General features: G+C 34.8%; 1 protein-coding gene across 1 annotated transcript in view; it reads left to right on the top strand.

Moving 5' to 3' along the window:
• TLL1 (tolloid like 1) overlaps positions 1 to 21,361 on the top strand; it is a 96,604-nt gene that overhangs the window by 47,051 nt on the left and 28,192 nt on the right. Inside the window, exons 11-17 of the mRNA XM_090290161.1 lie at positions 978 to 1,080; positions 3,299 to 3,415; positions 4,585 to 4,730; positions 9,578 to 9,773; positions 11,520 to 11,645; positions 13,845 to 14,005; positions 16,776 to 16,956. Coding sequence (XP_090146287.1) covers positions 978 to 1,080; positions 3,299 to 3,415; positions 4,585 to 4,730; positions 9,578 to 9,773; positions 11,520 to 11,645; positions 13,845 to 14,005; positions 16,776 to 16,956 — 1,030 coding nt within the window. The remainder of the gene's footprint in view (positions 1 to 977; positions 1,081 to 3,298; positions 3,416 to 4,584; positions 4,731 to 9,577; positions 9,774 to 11,519; positions 11,646 to 13,844; positions 14,006 to 16,775; positions 16,957 to 21,361) is intronic.

Below are 21,361 nucleotides of genomic sequence, written 5' to 3'. Positions count from 1 at the left end.
ATTACAAACTATAGTTTAATATTAGAAGCATTCCAAATACTTATAATTTGTTTCTTTAAGCCAAAGTCTATTTCAGTTTTTGGAATAAAGAACAGGTTCACTATGTGCCTTAATCATCTTAGCTATTTCAAGTAGAATAGAATTAGAAAGGTTTTTTGAATATAAAAAATATTTTCCAAATGCATTTTTTTTTTCAGCAGGAAGGTGAATCTCATAGTTTGGCTCTCCTTTTGTTGTAATAAAGTAAAAAAAAAAGTTAATTATTTGAAAAGTAAAGTCTTTTCATAAAGCAGTGAGAAAATTGTCTTTCCAAGAGCTGTTCTTAAATTATCTTCACAAAAAAGCACCATTATTTCAAAACAAAGTACAGAATAAAGAGTCATGTGCAAGATCTAACTTGAAAAGCCTTTGAATATATATTCATGGATCTAGAGAAGCATAATGACATCTGCCTTTGATTATAGTTACATGGACAAATTCAAATTCTAGAGCTGTTCTTAAAACATTTCAACATACACAATAATATTATGTTATAGGAATATGGCACATGGTGGTTATTTTTAACACGATTATATATGTCTGACTGGTTGTCTTTGAAATACATTTTTAAAAAGAAGACATTTATGGTGAAATCAGAATTTTTCATGGTTTAAGTCATGTTTGTCTTAGAGAATTCAAAATAAACTATATGAATAAAGGTTTCTGTTTGTTTCACAACTGGTCAACTTTAGAGAAACGTTGGTTTTGTTGCTAACATGTTTGTGCTTTTATATTGTTGAACATTAACAAGAATGAGAAAGTCAGGCTCTTTGTGTGGTATTTGTGAAGAAAAAAAATATTAAGAGAATACTAATGTAGAGAAAAAAATAGCATCTGTTTGTTTTCACAGTAGCCCTGGCTTCCTCACCTCCAGGAATCAAATCACCATGTGCAATTACAATCATTTTTACTCTGTGTTGTTTGACTCCATTTTGCAGATTGTTTTAAATTTTACCACGATGGACTTATACAAAAGTAGTTTGTGCTGGTATGACTACATTGAAGTAAGGGACGGGTACTGGAGAAAGTCCACTCTCCTTGGTAAGAGATGATTTACCTTCTTCGTGGCTATGCATATAGTCTGCTCTGCCGCCTGTCATCTTCGAGTTAAAATTGTATGTGAGCAACATTTTCATTTTATTATACTTTTTTAAACCACATAAAAATACTCACAGACAGATCGATCAATACGTAGACTGGTTTAAACTACCTTGAATTATGAGGTAGTTCTTGGATCTGATTTAGCATAATGATTTAGAAAAGCTTTTATGTATATTATGCTTGTAGGAGCTACTCATCCCAGTGTCTCTCTATTTTTAAATTTTAAAAGCATAGTTTTAATGAGAAAACCAGAGAAATTGCATGCGTCTGTGTTTTGTTTGCACAGGCAGCAGAATGGGAACTGTTTGGTAGAGCTGTCGGTAGCTGGCTTCCTACGCCAAGCAATTTAGCTCGTGCTCTAGACGACGCAGGTTTGCTTCTCCGAGTGTTGTTCTTGTGGCTGAGAAGAGACATTTGTAGTTTGTGTCATAAATTGTAGCTCAGATTTGATGCTCAGAGAAGTCTGCTGCCAGCATTGAACCACAGACCACACCATTAACTTGCAGGAGGCACTTCCCTGTTGCCTCTGTCTTACTTAACAGCAGGAGCATTGTGAGCATGGTGGCCTCTACTCTATATTGATTTTTTTTTTTTTTTTTTTTGAGATTGTGACTTTTCCTTTATTCTTAGAAGTAGCTTTGCTCAGTCATGTTTATGTATGCACAGGTCTTCTTTTTTCTTACCGCTTAAAACCTGTTGATTGTACATTGTTGTAATTAAAAGTGACAGCAGCCTTAGTGAGTCCAGGAGACCTGTGGAAGTGTTTCAAAGGAAGGAAAAATAAAGACCTGAACTAATTTGGTAAGTCAGGTCGAGAAAAATATTGTCTCGAGCATTTGGTTTCTTAGCCCAGATGAAGCAATTTGTGATACACGTATGTGCGTTCCAAAGAAAACATCCCATTAGCCTCACAGGGAAGAATCAAGCGTAGAGTTAACATGTCGGAGAGCACGTCCTTTCAGACCACCGTGCATCACACGCTGCAGAAGCTGAGGGCCCTCCCCACTGCCTCAGTCGGATCGGCGGTTTCGTGTGGAAAGCTCTCCCCACTTTGCCCTCCAAAATCAGGTGTAGTCATCAGACTGGCAGCCGCAGAATCACATGGAGGGTTGTTAAAAATGTGGAAATTCATGTCCACTCCATCCCTTCTGAATTAGAGACTGTATTTTAAAAGACTCCTTGGCATTCATATGCACGTTAGTGTCTAAGAAACATTGCTCTCTTTCACATGCCCGTAATGTACTTTGCCAGTAGGGAGACAGTTCCTCACCTGTTTGCTGCTACTGTGAATTTATTTTACACTGACTGCCATTTATAATATTGTAGAACTGTGCATGACATCATTGCCAGGGGCATGCAAAAAATGGATGGCAATGCATTATTGTTTGTAGAATTATTTCATGTGCATTGTCATATTTAATCATTTTGTCATCTTATGGAAGCCTAGAGCACAGGGACAGACATACAGTAAGTATTAAATATTTGTGAAGGGTTGAGGGAAGAAAGATATGACAGGAATTATTATATTCATTTGGTATTATCCTTGCCTGTGGATACATGTTTAGAAAAAAGTCAGAACTTCCATTGCATTTTCTGGTAGTACTTGCCATTCTGCCTACCACGCTACAGATTAGAGCTTTATAGGTGAGGCAAAATGTACGCAGTAACAAGATCTTCGGAGCAATACATGGGCTTCCCTGAGGAGTCATCATTGGACCTGGCCAGACAAAGAGCCCCAATTTGAGTTGAGACATACCTTAATGAAATTAACCAAGTTACTTCCCTACATATGATCAGACTGACAATTTAAACCAATTTCTTGTACTTTTTTCTGTTGTTCATAGAATAATATTCCCCATCTCGATGTATCACATGACCTTATCACATGACTTAGCTGTTTCCTCATTCTACAGATAAGATACCAACATCAGTTGGTTAATCTGAGCATATGTTCTAATATTTTATAAATGGATACAAAAAGATTGTTTTTTTTATCCACGTTTATTAAGTAAATATTAAGGTACAGTTATGATTCTAGTTACTAAGGATGGAGACAGGAATCAAATCAGGTTTTATATATAATTTATAGCTAACGTGGAAAACAATTAGAATATAGAGTCATATTTAGGAGACTCTTTTTATTTTTGTATTTTTTTAGGTAGGTTCTGTGGGGACAAATTGCCTGAAGTTCTCACCTCTACAGACAGCAGAATGTGGATTGAGTTTCGTAGCAGCAGTAACTGGGTAGGGAAAGGCTTTGCAGCACTCTATGAAGGCAAGTCGCATTGAATTTTACAATTACGTCCTCCGAGAGCTCTTAACAGAACTACCCTTTCTTTCAAAAACATAAGAGAATAAAAACAAAAAATAAAAATTAGAGTGATTTTGTAACTGTATTTTAATTATGGACTTTCTGAAACTTGTGTTATAATATTCACAAGGATGATTTTTAATAAATATACTCAGTAAATGTAAATTGCAGGAACAACCTGTTTTCTAGTACCAGTGATGTACTAACACATAAAAGTACGTGTGTGTGGGAAGGGAGGGAGAGCACAAGAGTTCTTAAATTGCAAATGTTTCTTTCATGCTGGTATTAGACTATTGCAAAGAAATCATCATTTTCTTTCATACTGAATCTGTGTCTTTCTGGTGCCTGTACTGCTGAAATGCTCTGTTTTGGGAAACTGCACAGAAAGTAATGGTGCACATTCTGGAGCATGCATTGTCCAAAGGAGAGGGCCAGCATTCAAGGAAGAGTTTACTAGGCGCTTTGTTCCCTCCTCCTCTAAGACAATACGTTGGCATTGTACGAAGGCTCGCTCCCTTCTTGCCAGGTGGTGGGTGGAGGGGACCCTACTTGCTCCTGCCTCTGCTAGGACAGGAGTTTAGGAAATTTAGAAGATGGGATGTTTCTTCTTCCCTTAAACTCTGAAGTAAGTGGAGGCATTTGGTTTCCAAGATGAACCGCATGGCAGTGGAAAGGTGATTGGGATGGAGCTGCAGGTGCGGAGCACATGGCGCTCGGCGCCTGCCAGGGCTCTGCGGAGCTCCTCTGCTGACCAGCTGTTCCACCTGAGGTCGAACCACCGAAAGGAGCCTCTCAGGAAATCACAGAGCAAACTCACACTAAATGTACAAAGTCTCTAAAGGTTTTTCAGTGTTAAAATATGCTTTTGGGGGAGTAAAGATGTGAATTAACATGATAAAAATCGTATATTCCTGTGCTGACTATTATCTAGTACCTATAGTCAGTGGCTAGGTTTTTTTTTCTTTTCTTTAGCAGCATCTAAATATTTACAACAGTACAACCAGCCAACTTTGACTGTTAGAACCTGGTCTTTAGCGGCTCAGCACCAGGCACTACACTAAAATGTTGTCTCAGATGAAAATGAAAATGAAATGGTGTGTCTGGGTTTATTTATTTACGTTTGCTTTGCTCAGCAATCTGTGGAGGTGAGATACGTAAAAACGAAGGACAGATTCAGTCTCCTAATTATCCGGATGACTACAGGCCGATGAAAGAATGCGTGTGGAAAATAACAGTGACCGAGGACTACTATGTCGGATTGACCTTCCAGGCCTTTGAGGTAAAGTCTTTCAGGCAATGTTCTCGGGGCGTGTGCTCCATAAATGACAGTGGCATTTCAGGGGATCCTCATTAAATAAGCAAAGGACCAGAGAATCAGCTCTTTAATCAGCCAAGAAGCCAAGTATTTGCCTATAAAATGTAACATCAAGAGTCAAAGCAGTCCCCCCCCCACCATCTTTTCTCTTCTTGCAGACATATTCTAGAAGATTAAAGTGAGTTTACATTATCTGTGCTATTTGAATTCGAATGTTTGAAGTACTGACAATAGTTTCTTTTGACAAATGCACTGGCTTGTTTCACAAGACTGTTTGAAGGGTCCATTAAATAATAGAACTTTTATTTCTCTTCTAAACTAAGAGGTTAAAAGGTAGACCGTCTTTTTTGTTGTTGTTGGGGGAAAATCCATTTTTGCCATTATACAGAAAATTGTTTATATCAGAGATAGGGGTTTAAGTGTTCTTAGGAGCTTTTTTGACTTGATGAAAAATAATTTATTGAGGAGGAGGTCAGCACCAACATCACGTTATTCTATGAGAACAGAATAAACCAAAGGCCCGCCAGAATTCCAGAGCACAGTCTGGGCCCCAAATTGCCAAGCTGGCTAATGAGTCACTTTTGTGGGGTCAGAAGAACTGAGTTAGGGATTAGAAGCCAAGAGATGGGGGAAGTGATCAGGAACTCCAGAGTGTGTTTAAATTTAAAAAAAAAAAATCTGTCTAGAAATTGGGAGCCCAAGTTCAGCGGTAAGTAATAATGAGGTGTTGGTGGCAGGTCCTGGCAGGGGTTGTGAGATGTCACAACTGGAGATGATTCCTTTCCTGCATTGGGGGTTGTTTATCATCTAAGCAAACGAAGGCAGAAGAGGACCCCATGCACCTCCAGGGTGTGCTGAGTGCAGTGACTGTGGTGGTGTCGCTGTCCCCTCAGCAGGTGCCCCAGGGGGATCAGGCATCCCTTAATCATAAACCCAGAGAATGTTGCACCCCCCCACCTGCAAGCTGTGTCATACATTTTTGAGACTCGTCTGTACCTCTTTGCTTTGCATGTGCTATTTAATTTCCAAGACATACTTTTTAATCATGGAAAAATGATCTTTTCTGCTGTGATCATGTTTGTGCTCCCAGTAATTTTGCATTTTTGAAAAACTTGGTTCTGAGATTATTTGATTCACATTTGCATTTTGTTATTTTAATGGATCAATAAGATTGCAAACATTATTCAAATTAGACCACTTTACTGTTAACAGTAAACTAAAATTGGGTAGGCTTCACCTGCTATATAGAAAACAAGAGAACTGGTTCATTGAAAAATTATGTACCTAATAACCTCATTATTTGCATGTTGTAATATTGCAAAAATTAAGCAATGAACTGTCTTTCAGTATATAACTCAATGTTTTATGGAATTACATTACAGAAATGATGTCAAAAAATGCATTTATTCCATGCATCTAAAAACTAGCATAGTATAAACAACAAATAAGGAAGATTTACATCTCAGGCACTTAAAACCATGCCAGACACAGAGTAGTTACAATAAATACTTGTTGATTGAGTGAATGAATAAATTATTACTAAGCTTTGGGGTTGGGGAAAAGTTATGTCATAGTTTGGCTCACAGTACATTTTATTTATTATCTCTAGTTTTCCTGTTCTTTCTTAATTTTGATTTATTTCCTGATGCTTTTTTCCTCTTTCATTTATATATTGGACATATTTGAATGTCTACGAGGACTCTCATCTTTAAATGACTAGAACCAGACCTTTGATAGTCTTACTCACTAACCCATACTTCTTTAGTTTTCCTTATTTCAGTACTTACTATTTCAGCATGTCACAATTTACTCAAAGAATATCCTTAAATATACTTTTTCTCTTCAACCCTAAGCCCAACCCATCGGCATTTTCCATTTATTTTTTCTTCAAACTGTGTTCCACGTATGACCACTTTTTACCTACTTTCTGGCCACCTCTGTTGCCACCATTGCCCCTTCTCTTGAAACTTGGCAATGACCTCACATCTCTATCCTGATCTCCACACAGCCAGAACGATAGTTTTATAATGTAAGTTAGATTATGACATGGCTCTGCTTAACTTTTGGGGGGATTTTCTAGTATACCTAAAATGAAGCATATGTTTAATTATCATGGAGCAAGGCAAGCCACAGTTTGGCCCCAAGCTCCTTCTCTGTCCCCTTGGGCCAGCGTCTCTGCGCCTGCCTTCCTCAGAAACACCAAGTTTACTCCCACGTCACAGCATTCTACCTCCAGGGCTTTGCTTCTTTTTCTCTCCCCTCTTACTGAATTCGGATTTCTGCTTAATCATCACCTCCTTCAAGAGTCCTTGCCTGGTAACTCTAAAACATTTTCTTGCCTACAATTGTCTATAAACCATTATTCTATTTTACTTCAGCTCATTGTACTTACACATTTTGGAATTTGTTATGGATTTGTTTACCTGGTCTTTGTCTCTCACTATATATGATCATCAGAGGATAGGAATCTTACCTGTCTTCTTGATCACTGTATCTCTAGCACTACGAGATGCATGATTCATATTCGATGATGGGAGGGATGGAGGATTGATGAATTGTATATGAGTGTGTGAGCACATGATGATCAATGGCTGGAAATTAATATATCATTTCTTTATGAGAGGTACATAAGCTTCTATACAAATGGAAGCAGACCTGGTTAAGTAAGAAAGGTTTATATTAGGGAGGACCTAGTATGTGGTGTGCCTGAATTTAACTAGAGGTCCTGGGTTCTAAGGTATTCAGGAGTGACAAGGAATTTAGAAATATCCTAATATACCATATAAATCTTTTTAGATTAGGGAACTAAACCTATGCCATTAACCTACTATCACACAATGAGTGCTGAACCAGCATTGAAACCCAGGTACGGTCGATCTTCATTACTCACAGAGTCTGTATTTACAAATCCTCCTCCTCACTAACTTGTATTTGTAACCCTCAAATCAATACTCATGGTGCTTTCTGGGCTATTCATGGAACTGCACAGAGCAGCAAAATATTTCAGCCATCTGACGTCCACATTTCCAGCTTTGATGTGCCTTATAGATAAGCATCGTTTGGGCATGAGTTATAGTGCTTTTGGCCATGAGTTCGGTGTTAATGAATTGATGATATATATTAAGATACCTTTAAATGGAAACACATATAAAACAAGGTTGTATATTGATTGCTTGACAATAACTTTGTGATCAGGAGTTTGTAGGGACCTAGTGAGCAATGTATCCATTAATTCAGTGTTTTCAGTGAGTTTATAGAACTTAACTACTACAAAAACTTAGAATTGATTCTATATATATTTTAACTTGTTCTAGTGGTTATTAGGTGGTTTGTTTCATTTAGTTATTTGTTTATAACTATTTTTGTTTACAGAATATATTTGCAATATACAGCTTATACATTTTTATGTTGAAAATGTATAATTTTTAGAAAATCCTCACCAGTCTTCAATGTTTTGTGGTTTTGTCGATTATTATTTACCGATTATCAATCTGCCATTTTTCAAAAAGTCTTTCTGTTTTTGTAACTTTGTAATTGTCTATGTTACCCTCTCCCCTTTCAGATAAAAAGAGCCCTTAAGTAAACTTGTCCACCATTTTGTTGACATCTACTATAAAGAATTTACTAGCTGTCCATTATTTATACTTTTTTTGTGAATTTTGGTCATGACTTTACCTCTCCTAATGATATTTAGATTTTAATGTAAGTACAGAAAAAAAAAAATCTGAACAAGTGCTTTTGTTAATGAATCTCAGGCATCTCTGAGCAGGAAAGGACAGTTTTGGGGGATTAGAGAATCCTGATACCACTGTAGTCATACCCTTTGGGAAGCATTGCATCTTAAAGCCAGTTCTGAAGTGAGTTGGTGCATGCCCATAGTAATGTCTAAAATCACTTTGGAGAGCTTGTCTTCCATTTGGCAACAGTGATTTGTAAAGAAGCCTCTATACCACTATTTTACTTAAGTGCTTTCAGTATGCAGAAATACAGAAGAGAAAATGTTTGTAATACTAGAAATGTTTATAGTAACAACTTTCAAGAAATGTTAATAAAGGAGAAAAGAAGTGAAATAAACTCAGAGCTTACTTATGTTTACATTGAAATCTCTACATACATTACTTTAAGTGGGATTAAGTTTGAGGTACTTGTCCATATTTTACACACTGATTTGGTTATACTTCCCCTTTGAAAACTATAGATGTTTAATAGTCTTACCCATCACTACTGCAAGCTACAATGTCCTCAACTATTTACAAAAGTTCTTATCTTGGTACTTTGTGGATTGCCTAACTAAAAGTAATCCCTTAATTCTTTTAAGTATTTTATATTAGTTTAAATGAAGTAGACTAGTCTTTTTTAATGAACTAGGAAGCCTAGACAGGGAGATCTTAATTAGTGAATACTTTTATGCTTGTGATATGATATTTTGGGGTGTTTGGCTAAGAATATATATTGTGTAATGACTATAAAAGAGAATTAAGTGGTTCTACAGAATTATGATTTAGGATATGATTCTACTCTGAAAGATTACCACTTGTATTTTAATTTTATTTTAAGAGGCAGTTGACCGTTGTTGCTCCAGGTGGGTGTAGATGTACTGTTTTGTAGGTTTGTTTTCTATCCGTCCGTGTCTGCCAGAATATGTGCTTTGTTCATAGGCAGGTCAATATTACTGTGCACACTTGCAAGAAATGTTCTCATTTGATGTAAGTAATAGTTTATAGTACCGTATCAGTATACATAATCATCTTCCTGTAGAAATTGTTTTATCTATTAATGAGATGTATGTTCACATATTTTCACTCTTTAAGATTGAAAGACATGACAACTGTGCCTATGACTACCTGGAAGTTCGAGATGGGACGAATGAAAATAGTCCTTTAATAGGGCGTTTCTGTGGTTATGATAAACCTGAAGATATCAGATCTACCTCCAATACCTTGTGGATGAAGTTTGTTTCTGATGGAACTGTGAACAAGGCAGGGTTTGCTGCCAATTTTTTTAAAGGTAATTTGACATAATTTGAAATGTGATGTTTCCCTTGTCTGGGATAAATTTGATATTTAGCTTTGAGGTAGCAGAAAATTGGAGTCAAGTTTTACTGAAAGTTGAAGTCGGCCCTGTTCTTAAGGGGATTTTGATGGGTTTAGTTGGGAAAGGTTATTGGTAAAATACTGGAATTTTGGACGTTGTAGCACAAGGTTGCTGTTCCATCAGGATAGTCTACCATTTTTTAAATGAAATAGGCAAAGAAAAAAACAGAAAAGGATATATAGACTGGGAGAAAAAATTTGCGATACAGTCAACAAAGGGTTCATACCCAGAAAGGGGTTGACTGACTTGCAGTTCATCTATTTATTTCCAGGTGGCAGCATCTGAAATCACCCATTACAGAGTCGCTTTCACTGCATTGGGAATAATTTACCGCCTCCTTAGTGGAATACCAGAAATGTATCTCTTTTTTTGACAAAGAATTATTACTGATATAATACTTAAAATTTAATTTTGACAGAGTTATTACTTATACCCCTTAATTTTGTTATATGAAAAAATTTTAATTTTCATGTTCCATATTTAGTTTGTATATTAGTAAAGTAAGAAGAAAACTTTTAGTACAAATAGTAACATCAAATATGCATATAGAAAATTCAAAGATGCTTATGTTAGGCTTGTCATTGTAGAATAAATTCTTTTATGGGAGGAGAAAACATTTTTCTCCACAGATTCTTATAGGATAAGTGATGGATTCAGTTGAGTATGCCAAAATTTAGTGTGATAAATATCTAGCATTTTCATTATTTAAACAACGATAGTATAATGTGTTTTTCCTAAGCACTACTTAAGTATTTATCATATGAAATGAAAGGCAGAGGACCTTGGCACTTTTACTGCACATATTCAAAGTATTTATTAAAATGTATACTTACATGTTTTAAATATTCTCTATATATTATATTCTATGGTAGTATAAACATTCTGTCAGGATTCTCTCATGTGATAGTTATGTATTTGGTTATCAAAAATGCTTAGTGTTTTGCCGATGCATAATTTTTTCAAAACACATCGTTTGCCAATATCCTAACTCACACTAGGTAGGTTATACCTAAAGAGTGAAATTATAGAGTAGCTTGTCATATATATTTTTAAATAGTATATATTTTTCACATATGTATTTTATATACATTTTTTATATTTTCACATATAATTACAATAGTATATTCATTTACAAAATATGGGATTATTATATTTTCTGGATTAATATGTCTATAAAAAACACTGAATGCTTTAAATTCAAGGTGTTCCTGTAAGTTTGAGTTTTTTCATTTTTATTTTGTACTCATTATACTCTATTTCTTTAAAATCATTTTTAAGGATATCTAGCAAACTATACTATGAAATCAGTAGGTGAAACTGTGGTTTTTTCAGTAAGTTTTTCTGTTTCATTCTGAAAAATGTCTAGGTTTTAATAATCCCCTTTGAGCTTAACTTTAGAAACCACATGTCCTGTGTGTGAGACCAGGTGACCTTCAGTTGGCCCTGACCTAGGTATCTAGTACTTGCTGTGGTTCTCACACGTTCTTAGGTTGCAGGAACAAGAATTCTTGTTTTTCATGTATGAAGGGCTTTCAAATTGTTCCTGCTTCTTTCTTGAAGCAATTAATTGTCTCAGTTTCCTTCAGAGCTATTAAGCATATATTTTTTAAATACAAAAACCAAATACTCCAGTCATTCTCGCACTCTCGCCATCTATAGAGGAAGATGAGTGTGCCAAAGCGGACCGTGGAGGCTGTGAGCAACGATGTCTGAACACGCTGGGCAGTTACCAGTGTGCCTGTGAGCCGGGCTACGAGCTGGGGCCCGACAGAAGGAGCTGTGAAGGTATGACTGCATCTGCCCTGGGCGCTCCATGCCGAACCCTGCGCCTGATTCCTTTCTTTCCTTACAGTCTCATTCTCTGTGCCTCCCTCCTCCTCTCCTCTGCTCTCCTCTCCTCTCCTCCCCTCCCCTCCTTTCCCCTCCCCCTCCCCACCCCTCCTCCACCCCTCCCCCTTCCCTCCCTATTTCTCCCCTCCTCCTCCCCTCCCCTCCCACCTCTCCCCCTCCCTTCCCCACCTCTCCCCTCCCCTCCCCTCCTCTCCTCACCCCTCCCCTCTCCTATCCTCCCCTTTGTAGTCACAGCTAATGTGAAACTTCCTAGGTTCTCACTATAAAATCAATCATTTCCTCATTTGGTTACTGACCAGGCCAATTGTTTATCTATCTAATTTAATCTATATATATTTCTATTTTTGTCTCTCTCTCTGGGCCTAGGTTTTTATCCATCTACCTATGCATCCATCGTTTACTTTTATCTTTTCTTAACATAATTTATGGGTGCATCTTCTTATTAAACTGCAGAATCCTGACTCTGAATCATCTTTGTATTTCTAGCATCTAGCACAGATATAAAGCAGGAACTAAATGCATTTTATTAATGAAAGATTCATAAACAAAGACATTTTGTTATGTTTTCTACATTTCCTCTGTTAGTCAAAGGTGAGATTTCTTGTGCAGTATTTTGTTGCTCTGTTCTGTGATCTCTTCCTTCAGAATGTTTTTTAAAAGATCTTATTTATTTATTTTTAGAGAGTGGAGGAGAGAGGGAGAAAGAGAGGGAGAGAAATATTGATGTGTGAGAGAAACATCAATTGGCTGCCTCTCTCAGGGTCCCAGCTGGAGACCTGGCCTGCATCCCAGGCATGTGCCTTGCCCAGGAATCGAACCAGTGACCTTTCAGTTCATAGGCCAGCGCTCAATCCATTGAGCCACACCTGTCAGGGCTCATTCTTCAGAATTTAATGCTGACTCTTCCATTTCCCCTGCTCTACACTACAGGCTCTATACTCAAGTTAACAGACAACCTACATAACCTGATCCGCCTTCCCCCATTCTAGTCCTCGTTTATTTCCCTCTGCAAATTTCTGCCGAAATCATTCCCAGTGAACTTGTAGCACTTTATTTGTATGTGTGCATTTATTGAAGTTACTTTTCGTGTTCCCCACAAAAGTGTAAGCTCCCCACACAAGAGCACCTTGTTCTCTCATGTATCTGTAATAGAGGACATCGTAAGCGGCAAAGGTGGCAGGATTGTTTGCTTAATGAATAAATGCCACATCCCAGTTGACCAATTAATAAAAATCAAGGGCTCTCCATTTCTTCCTAAAAGGTTAAACTTAAGAGATATGAATATATACACACATGGTGGGGAAAAGTAGGTTTACAGTTGTTTGTATGGAAAATAATACAATAATTAATAAGCAATACAAAAATAAACTTTCACATACTCATAACTGCAAATCTACTTTTGCCTACTGTGTGTGTCTGTGTGTGTGTGTGTGTGTGTAACTCTTGATTCCCTAGGAATTAATGGTAAACCATGTACAATATACTTTTCACTCAACTTGCTCTTGGATACCTTGATTTTGCTGAACTCCCTTTCAATAAGAAAGAGAAGAACCATAAATAATAATTCTTTTAAATAGATCATCCAGAAAGGAAAGAAAACCAGTTGTTAAATGGAGTTTTTGGAATAACAACTATGTTACATTTACTATAGTTTCTCTTGCCTGCTAGTCAAGCAACTCTTTCCAAGATTGCCTGTGTTGGGAACAAAAAAGTTTAAAGAAATAAACAGTTGATTTTGATCTTATTGCATCAGATTGTATTGTGCTTTGAGTGTATATTTTCATTGATTCTCATAATAACCACATGGTGTAGATATTATTATACCCATTTAGGAGATAAGGATGCTGACACCCAGTTTTCTTTATGTGGGTCACCCAACTTTAAAATGATCTAAAATGTTGTGCCACCATACTTTGCTTGGCTCTAAAGCTACAAAATATCAGTTTATAAGTGGGAATAGATGATTAAAATAGTTGTACTGAAGTCTAAGGAACAGAGTCTGCAACTCTTCAGATTTTGAAAACTCTGGAAGGTGGTTGAAATTTAATGTTGAAATGTTTGGTTATCGGGGGAAGGCACTAAGACAGGGATGACTTTGTTAAGGGAAAATCTTTTCCTTCTCTTTTCTTCTAGCTGCTTGTGGTGGACTTCTTACCAAACTCAATGGCACCATCACCACCCCAGGCTGGCCCAAGGAGTACCCTCCTAATAAAAACTGCATGTGGCAAGTGGTCGCACCAACCCAGTACAGAATTTCTGTGAAGTTTGAGTTTTTTGAATTGGAGGGCAACGAAGTGAGTGAACAATTTTTTTCTATCATGTTTTTGGAATTCCTGAAGGCGAACTGGTGAACTAAAAATGTAAAGAGAGACTGTATTTCAGTGGTGTAATAGTATAGATGTAGTAGTCTTTCTTTGCTCTACTGCTCATTTCTGCAAATGTTTATCATTCCTATTGGCCTTGGATAATATTTTAGACTATTTCTGGGAGACTGAAAATTACTTTGAGGGAGTTTTTATTTAGTGTATTAATATACAGCATTTTTTGATTTATTAAAGAACTTTAAAAAAAATTAGGGTTGGCTTTATGTCACAAAGGCTTTGCTTGAAAAAATAAACCAAAATCTACTGGTTGAGTCATAACAAAAATATTCTTCTGGAAGAACCTGGTATAGTTGACTTGTGGAAATGGTTACATTTTTATTACATAAGTAGATTTTTATTATTAATGTGCTTATGGTTTACAATTAAGGACAGATTAATACTTTACTCTTAATAAAAGATGCATTTAGTTGATACTATCTTTGATTTACAAAATTAATATTTTTAACCTCAATAAAAGATGCATTTACTTGATACTGTCTTTCCTTTACAAAAGTTTACTACAGTAAAGGTACAGTTTAGTTTTCTGTCAGGTGACCGTATTTAAACAAGTGAAATAATTTGTTTGAAAGGCCCTTCTGGGCGTTTTTAAATCTCTTACTAATGGCTTTGAGGTAAAACAAAGTTGCTGACTTTTGTGTTTCCTTAAAGGAAATTAAAGTCTGAAATGTGATGAACTTATATATTTCAGGGAATTGTAGAATTTTAGGGCTCAGTGGACATTTAAGATCTTCGTTACATCATGTATACATTGTGTATAAGTTTTACGATGGGAAAGACCACAATTTATATTTATAACATACTTTATCCAGATGGAATATTATTTTTCTTTAGTGTTATCTGAAATATTGAGAAACTTGGAAATGAAGAACTTAATTTTTACTTTTAGAAAAGCTCTCATATTAGTGACACTTTTTTTAAAATGGGAATCTCCCTACCAGTTCTGCGGTTTGATATGAACTTTGTGTTGAATGACTTCTATTCTCTCAGTTTTCCCTAAAGCTATTAGTTGTGGCAAATATGAAATTTTGATTCATTAATTGATAGAGGTTCCTAAGAAGGCTAGAAGTTTATATTTAAGAGAACGGAGGGCAGATGGCTTTAAATAAATGGAGCATTGTGTTCCAAAAGCATTTCTCTCATGGTAGGGGTCTTTATCCATGGAACTCTTTATAAACTCTGTAACATATCCCAGAATTCTTAAACTTATAATGATATTACTTGTGTGGAAGACTGTTACAAAATTCTGTGTATTTTCATAGTTTGGTGTCTTAGCTATTTAAAATGAAGGTATGAGCAAAAACTTGACCTACAGAATACTGAGTTAAACTCGCTTATTTTATTCATTACACTGATATTCAAAAGCAGAGTCAGTGTCAAACAGTTTTAATCTTGGTGACATTCTTCTATGTCAGAGCCCTCTAAATAAAAGTTGCAGCTGTAACAAAGTAGATAGAAAACTTATTTCCTTTTTCCTAGCCACATTTTGCTAATTTATCACCTAATGAATATCCAAGAACCAGTAATTTGAGTTGACATATTGCGAAGTACAGATCATGCCCCAGGGTTCAATCATATGCATTGTTAAACTTGCTAATTCCTCATTTATGTAATAAGGTCATTCATGGAGGATGTTCTTTAGAATGTGCCCTGTTGCAACTTTAAAATGGTTGTATGAAAACATCTGTTAGTGGCCATAAAGTTGCTTAAGAATACCTGATGCTCACTTAGCTTCTTCCATTTTGGTGGTGTTTATATATTACATACAAATTTGATTTCATTTTAGCAAAAATTTCTGGCTCCATTCCATTGTGTAGAATTCCTCTTTGTTGCAATTCAGCAGCTGTGCTGCAGAGTAACTTCACAGTACCTAGCAACTCAAAGAAATTAAGAAATAGCAGTTTGTTTGATAAGTTTGAAAGGCAAAGGATTCTTTTTATTATATACCTACTGTCTATCTCATTTTGAAAATTTCTAATTTTCTGATTAGAATAAAGTTTCTGGGAGGCAGCTCTGGACCAAGCCAAACTCCATATTATTAATCACCACACTGCTATGTATGATATGTGTAATTTGGGGCAAATTATATAAAATTTCTGAGCCTCCGCTTTCTCATCTTCACAATATGAGGATCATTTCTATTGCTAGTGGTTGTTTCATGGACTAAATGTGCCAAGTTCATGCAAATGTTGTTAGTATGAAATAAGATAGTACATGACAAGTTCTTTCAGCTTCTGGTGAAAATTTAAACATTTAAAAATTTAAAAAGATGTAACATACATGCTATAAATGTGTATCAACAAGCACATATTTGTGTATATCTCACTTGGAGGGAGATATTTAGAGAAAAATTCTCAAATCTTTCAAGGCTTTCTGTCTCATATTTGGGCCCTTTTCTTGACTTTTTTTTACCTATTAATTCCAGTTTGACGGGGATGTGAAGTACAGCACAGGGAATATAATCAATAATAGTATAATAACTATGTATGGTGCCCAGTGAGTACTTGAAATATCAGGGGGATCTCTTTGTAAAGTATATGATTGTCTAACCATGGTGCTGTGCACCTGAAGCTAATACAAAATAATACTGAATGTCAACTGTAATTGAAAAGTAAAATTTTAAAAATAGATGTCAATTATATTTTCAAATCTGGTGACTACAGTGGCCATTGTTTTTTTCTAGGTTTGCAAATATGATTATGTGGAGATCTGGAGTGGCCTTTCCTCTGAATCTAAACTGCATGGCAGATTTTGTGGCGCTGAAGTGCCTGAGGTGATCACATCCCAGTTCAACAGTATGAAAATTGAGTTCAAATCTGACAATACTGTATCCAAGAAGGGCTTCAAGGCACATTTTTTTTCAGGTAACAGTATTCACATGCTGCATGTGTATATGATGAATTTTTCAGGGTGGATTGGCTTAAATCATATGTTACCTATTCTTCATAGTTTTCTATAAATGTACCCTGGAGGTACATAGAATGCATGAGCATTTATCCTAGGCTGAACAATTTTTGACTTAAAATAAGATGCTAATAATAGGGGCCCTGTTAAATGTAGCTGTCGCTTAGATCTTATATAAGCTGATCAAATATTATAAAGGTTGGTATTAGCAACATAAAACTATTATAATAATATTTTCATACAGTGACTTTTTACAAATGGATGGAGATAATGACATCAAACTTCTGGTAACTGGAAGATTTTTTTCAAAATAATTTCTTTGTTTTTGGAATATGTGGTCTCATTGTTTAATTCTTACTATTAAGCAAGGTATTTCTCTTATTATTATATGTTTATTTTTATCATTAGCTAATATTAAAATCACACTTTGCCTTATCACCATAGAAATGATTGCAGAAAGAGACCTAAAGCTATAGAAATTATTATTTTACTAAAAACAGTGCATTAGCAGATATATTCAGCATTTGACACTTTGTGTTTGGAATTTAATGTTTAGATTAATGAACTCACAGTAAAATCTCTCTCTTAAAGAGCTGGAATTTGATAAGCAGTCCCCAAATTGTAAGAAAATATATAGAAACACCAGTAAAATTCTTTTATTTTCCCAATTTTATACCTTATAAAAATATTGTTGTGAAATGTTAAAAATAGATACAATTGTAATAAACCTTGGTATAGCAATCTATTCTGCCTTTCAGACTGGCAAGCAATTTAAAGCGACTGAATTCCAATTATGTTTTAATATTAGGTAATTTGGGTTGAGTTAATTCAAAGTCCATTTATTCAGTCCCCGTATGTTTAAAATTAATGAGATTTACAATAGCCAGGGTTTGTTTGGGGTTTTCAGTGTAATTGAAGTTAATGGTTCACAAGCTCCATTGAGTTCCAAGTCATATAGAAAAGCACGATCAAAATACAATGGATCTTGGCTTCCTTGTTCTCGTTCCCTTCCTCCCCCCAGATTTAATTGCCTTTTAAAAATTCTTCTCAGGCATTCATCTAAGTTTTATGTTATTCAAAGTAGACTTTTAATATACTATTTCAATGAAAAAAAAGACTTCCTTAGTCTTTACTACTTTAAAAATATCATGTATGCTTCAAATTTTAGGTTTCCAATCATTAAACATAGGACTTCTTATCTTAGAGCCATCTAAATATTTATTTAAAAAATTGAAATTGTAAATACATTTTATCATAATATTAATAATATTCAGAATCCTTGTCACTTTAAATTAGTTATACATTTTATTTAATGATACTTGTTAAAAGGTGCATGCTATGTATACTGGTGTCAAAGTATAACTAAATTTAAAGCTACTAGAATATTTAAAATTCATTCTCTGATATTTTTGGTCAGGCAAAACTTTCCAAATCATAAAGACAGGCTGTTTGTTTGTATCTTTAGAACAATACGACTGAAATATAAAGCAGGCTACTTTAATTCTTAAAATATAGCTATGAAGACACATATAGAAGATACTGTTGTCAGCAGGTGACAGGGCATAATCTTTATTCCTGTCTTTGTGTAGCCGTATAATTGTAAAGTTATCCGAGTACCTTGGTAGTGCTAAAGCTCATAAGAGTTAATTTGCTGTAAATCACATTTACTGATGCAGATCATTTTAGAAAAATCTCTGTTCGTAGTATTTCTCAGTGCTGTATTTAAAAATTATAAATCAACTAGGTCACAATGCTTCATTATTGTTGATAGCCTCTAACCTAAGTTGTTTCGTGGCATGTATGTAGTTAAAAGTGCTGAGTGATGAAGTTCAAAGGGCAATTAAACCCCAAACCTTCACATAGCTGCTAGTTTGAGAACTTACTATGCAGACACATGTTATCTCTTTAATAATCACAATAAGGCTGTACCATTTTCATTGTTATATTCACTTGACAGATGGAGCAGCTGAGGAGTTAAGTAAACTGCTTAGTGTCACAAAGCATTTAAACCCCACTTCGTCTTGGTTTGGCTTAACTCTAAGAGCTGATCATGCCCTTTTGCAAATGGTGTTAGTTACATGTTACCCTGAACATATTTGTGACCTGAAAAACAACAGATATACTTTTCACTTCTTTATTAGATTATTATTTTGTAAAATCAGAGATAATTATCGTTAAGTATAAACTTGCAGTGTTTTTTTAATGCATGGAAAAAGCCTTGGCAGTTTGACAGATTAATGTTTAAAATACAGTGGTTCTGGATTAATAATTAGATCTATTTCACATTTAAGTGCCTGGAGGATATGGTTGCTCAGGAAAAAGGTAGATAAAAACATTATATTTGCAATATAGAGTTGGTGTGGTACTATCAAGAAGTGGCAACAAATAAGGACTTAACATTACTTACTGTACTAATTATGATCATCTCACAAAGTCATAATTTACAAAAGATCACCTATTTTAGTAGATAGGTGCTACTCACATTGAAAATATTATTTGAGTTCTAATAATGCTTGAAGCATAATAATAGCCATGTGTTGATTTAATGATAAAGATAATTTAATGATTTCATAGTGTAAATAGTTATCTATGATCAAATATTAATGGAAATCTAGGTAGAAAACTATCTGTGCTCTATGCATGCAGCTAAGTATATGGGTGGGAGCAAACCTGCAAGCTGCTATATAAAAATACCAAGAATGTTTGTATTAAGGTAGAAAGTTGGTGCATTATAGTTCTTCCCCAAATTTCTCTCAGTTTTCTTCTGAGTTAAATATAAAAAAAACTTTAGGAGAAAAACACAGAGCATATTTCTACCTATCTGTTACCCCAAATATTTCTAGTCTTGCAAACATTACCTCATACATTTTGATCATTGAAAGTTAACATTATGCTAAGTGAAATAAGCCAGACAGAGAAAGATAAATACCATATGATTTCACTCATATGTGGAATCTAATGAACAAACTGAATTAACAAGGAAAATGGGGACAGACTCCTAGATGGAGAGCAGGATGGCAGCTATAGTGGTGGGGAGCGTGGGAGGGATTGAGCAAAAAAGACAAAGGACTCATGGACCTGGACGACACTGTGGAGATTGCTGGGCAGAGGGAGTATGAGGGAACTAAATGGTAATGGAAAAAATGCAATAAAGATTAAATTTCTAAGAAGTTAAATGTTTTAATTAATTAATTAATTAGTTAATAATTAATACAAGTTAATCTGTATTTTTTGTTGAGTTAAATTTTATAATTTTAATTTTTATAGTTAATTTGTAATATTATCTTATTATAGACAATTGAATAAATGTTACTTTCTTGTATCTCCCAATCAAAATATTTTTATGAAAACTTAGTCTTAAATGGTTGTGTTTGTAGCCAGTGTTCTAATATTTTCAGAAGTGGCTATGCATTTATGAAAACATAATGAGTAATATAACATGTTCAACTATTTTTCCACATTCTTTTTCTAAGAACAGTTTTTAAATAATTCAATAAAAAGAAACAATATTTAACAACAGATGATTCCATATTATTTGGAGAAGAAAGCTATTTAGAAGTAAATTCTAGCTTTCTTTTCGCTAAGTGATGCATCAAGGAAAAAGACAAGGAAATATATTCAAGGTTTTAATGTACAGTATACAATGAAAATGTTTATAATCATGTAGAGGTTTTAGTTATTTTTTCATATAGCCTTTGAACTTAAATAAGCACTTAAGAGACCTAAGAAATGGAATTAGAAGAACAACTCTAAGGGATTTATTAGAAGAATAATTAATATCAATTTCCTGTCCCCTCCATGTTCATAAAAATCAGAAACCATCACATATGAATTCTGACTTAATATCTTAAGTTAGTCATGAAAAATTCTATAGCTCGAACATTTGGAATTTATTGTAGCACATGACAGAAAATCTACGAACTTCTACAAAATCAAAGTGCAATATACTATATTGATTTTAGGGTATGATTAAAAAGCAATATAATGAATTAGTGCCAAAGCAAGTAAGGATATTAGAACTATCAAAGTAAGGTTATTTAGTAGACATGATATAGAATTATGTGTCTATTCAATTTTTAGCTAATTCAGAATATAGTGGCAGGCATTTTATAGAATAGCAATACATTTTCTTGAGAGGAATGAGTTTTTCTAGATAAGCAATAACTACTTATTTTATATGATAGTAAAACCAAACTTAATTTTATGTGTTGTATTTGAACTTAGTACACAGACATGCACAGTTGTACACAATATAGGCTACTTATTTTAAGTGGTTAAGTGAAGTTAACTGTATTTTACTCAGAACAGTTATTTTTCTTTATGTGGGTTAAACTTAAAGGAACGATTAGGATTTTATGCATGTTT

Source organism: Furipterus horrens, unplaced genomic scaffold (assembly GCF_987537825.1).
Source record: "Furipterus horrens unplaced genomic scaffold, mFurHor1.1.pri manual_scaffold_10, whole genome shotgun sequence".
NCBI lineage: Eukaryota > Metazoa > Chordata > Mammalia > Chiroptera > Furipteridae > Furipterus > Furipterus horrens.
The sequence above is the reverse complement of the archived record's forward strand: the minus strand, read 5'-3'. Positions and strand labels throughout refer to the sequence as shown.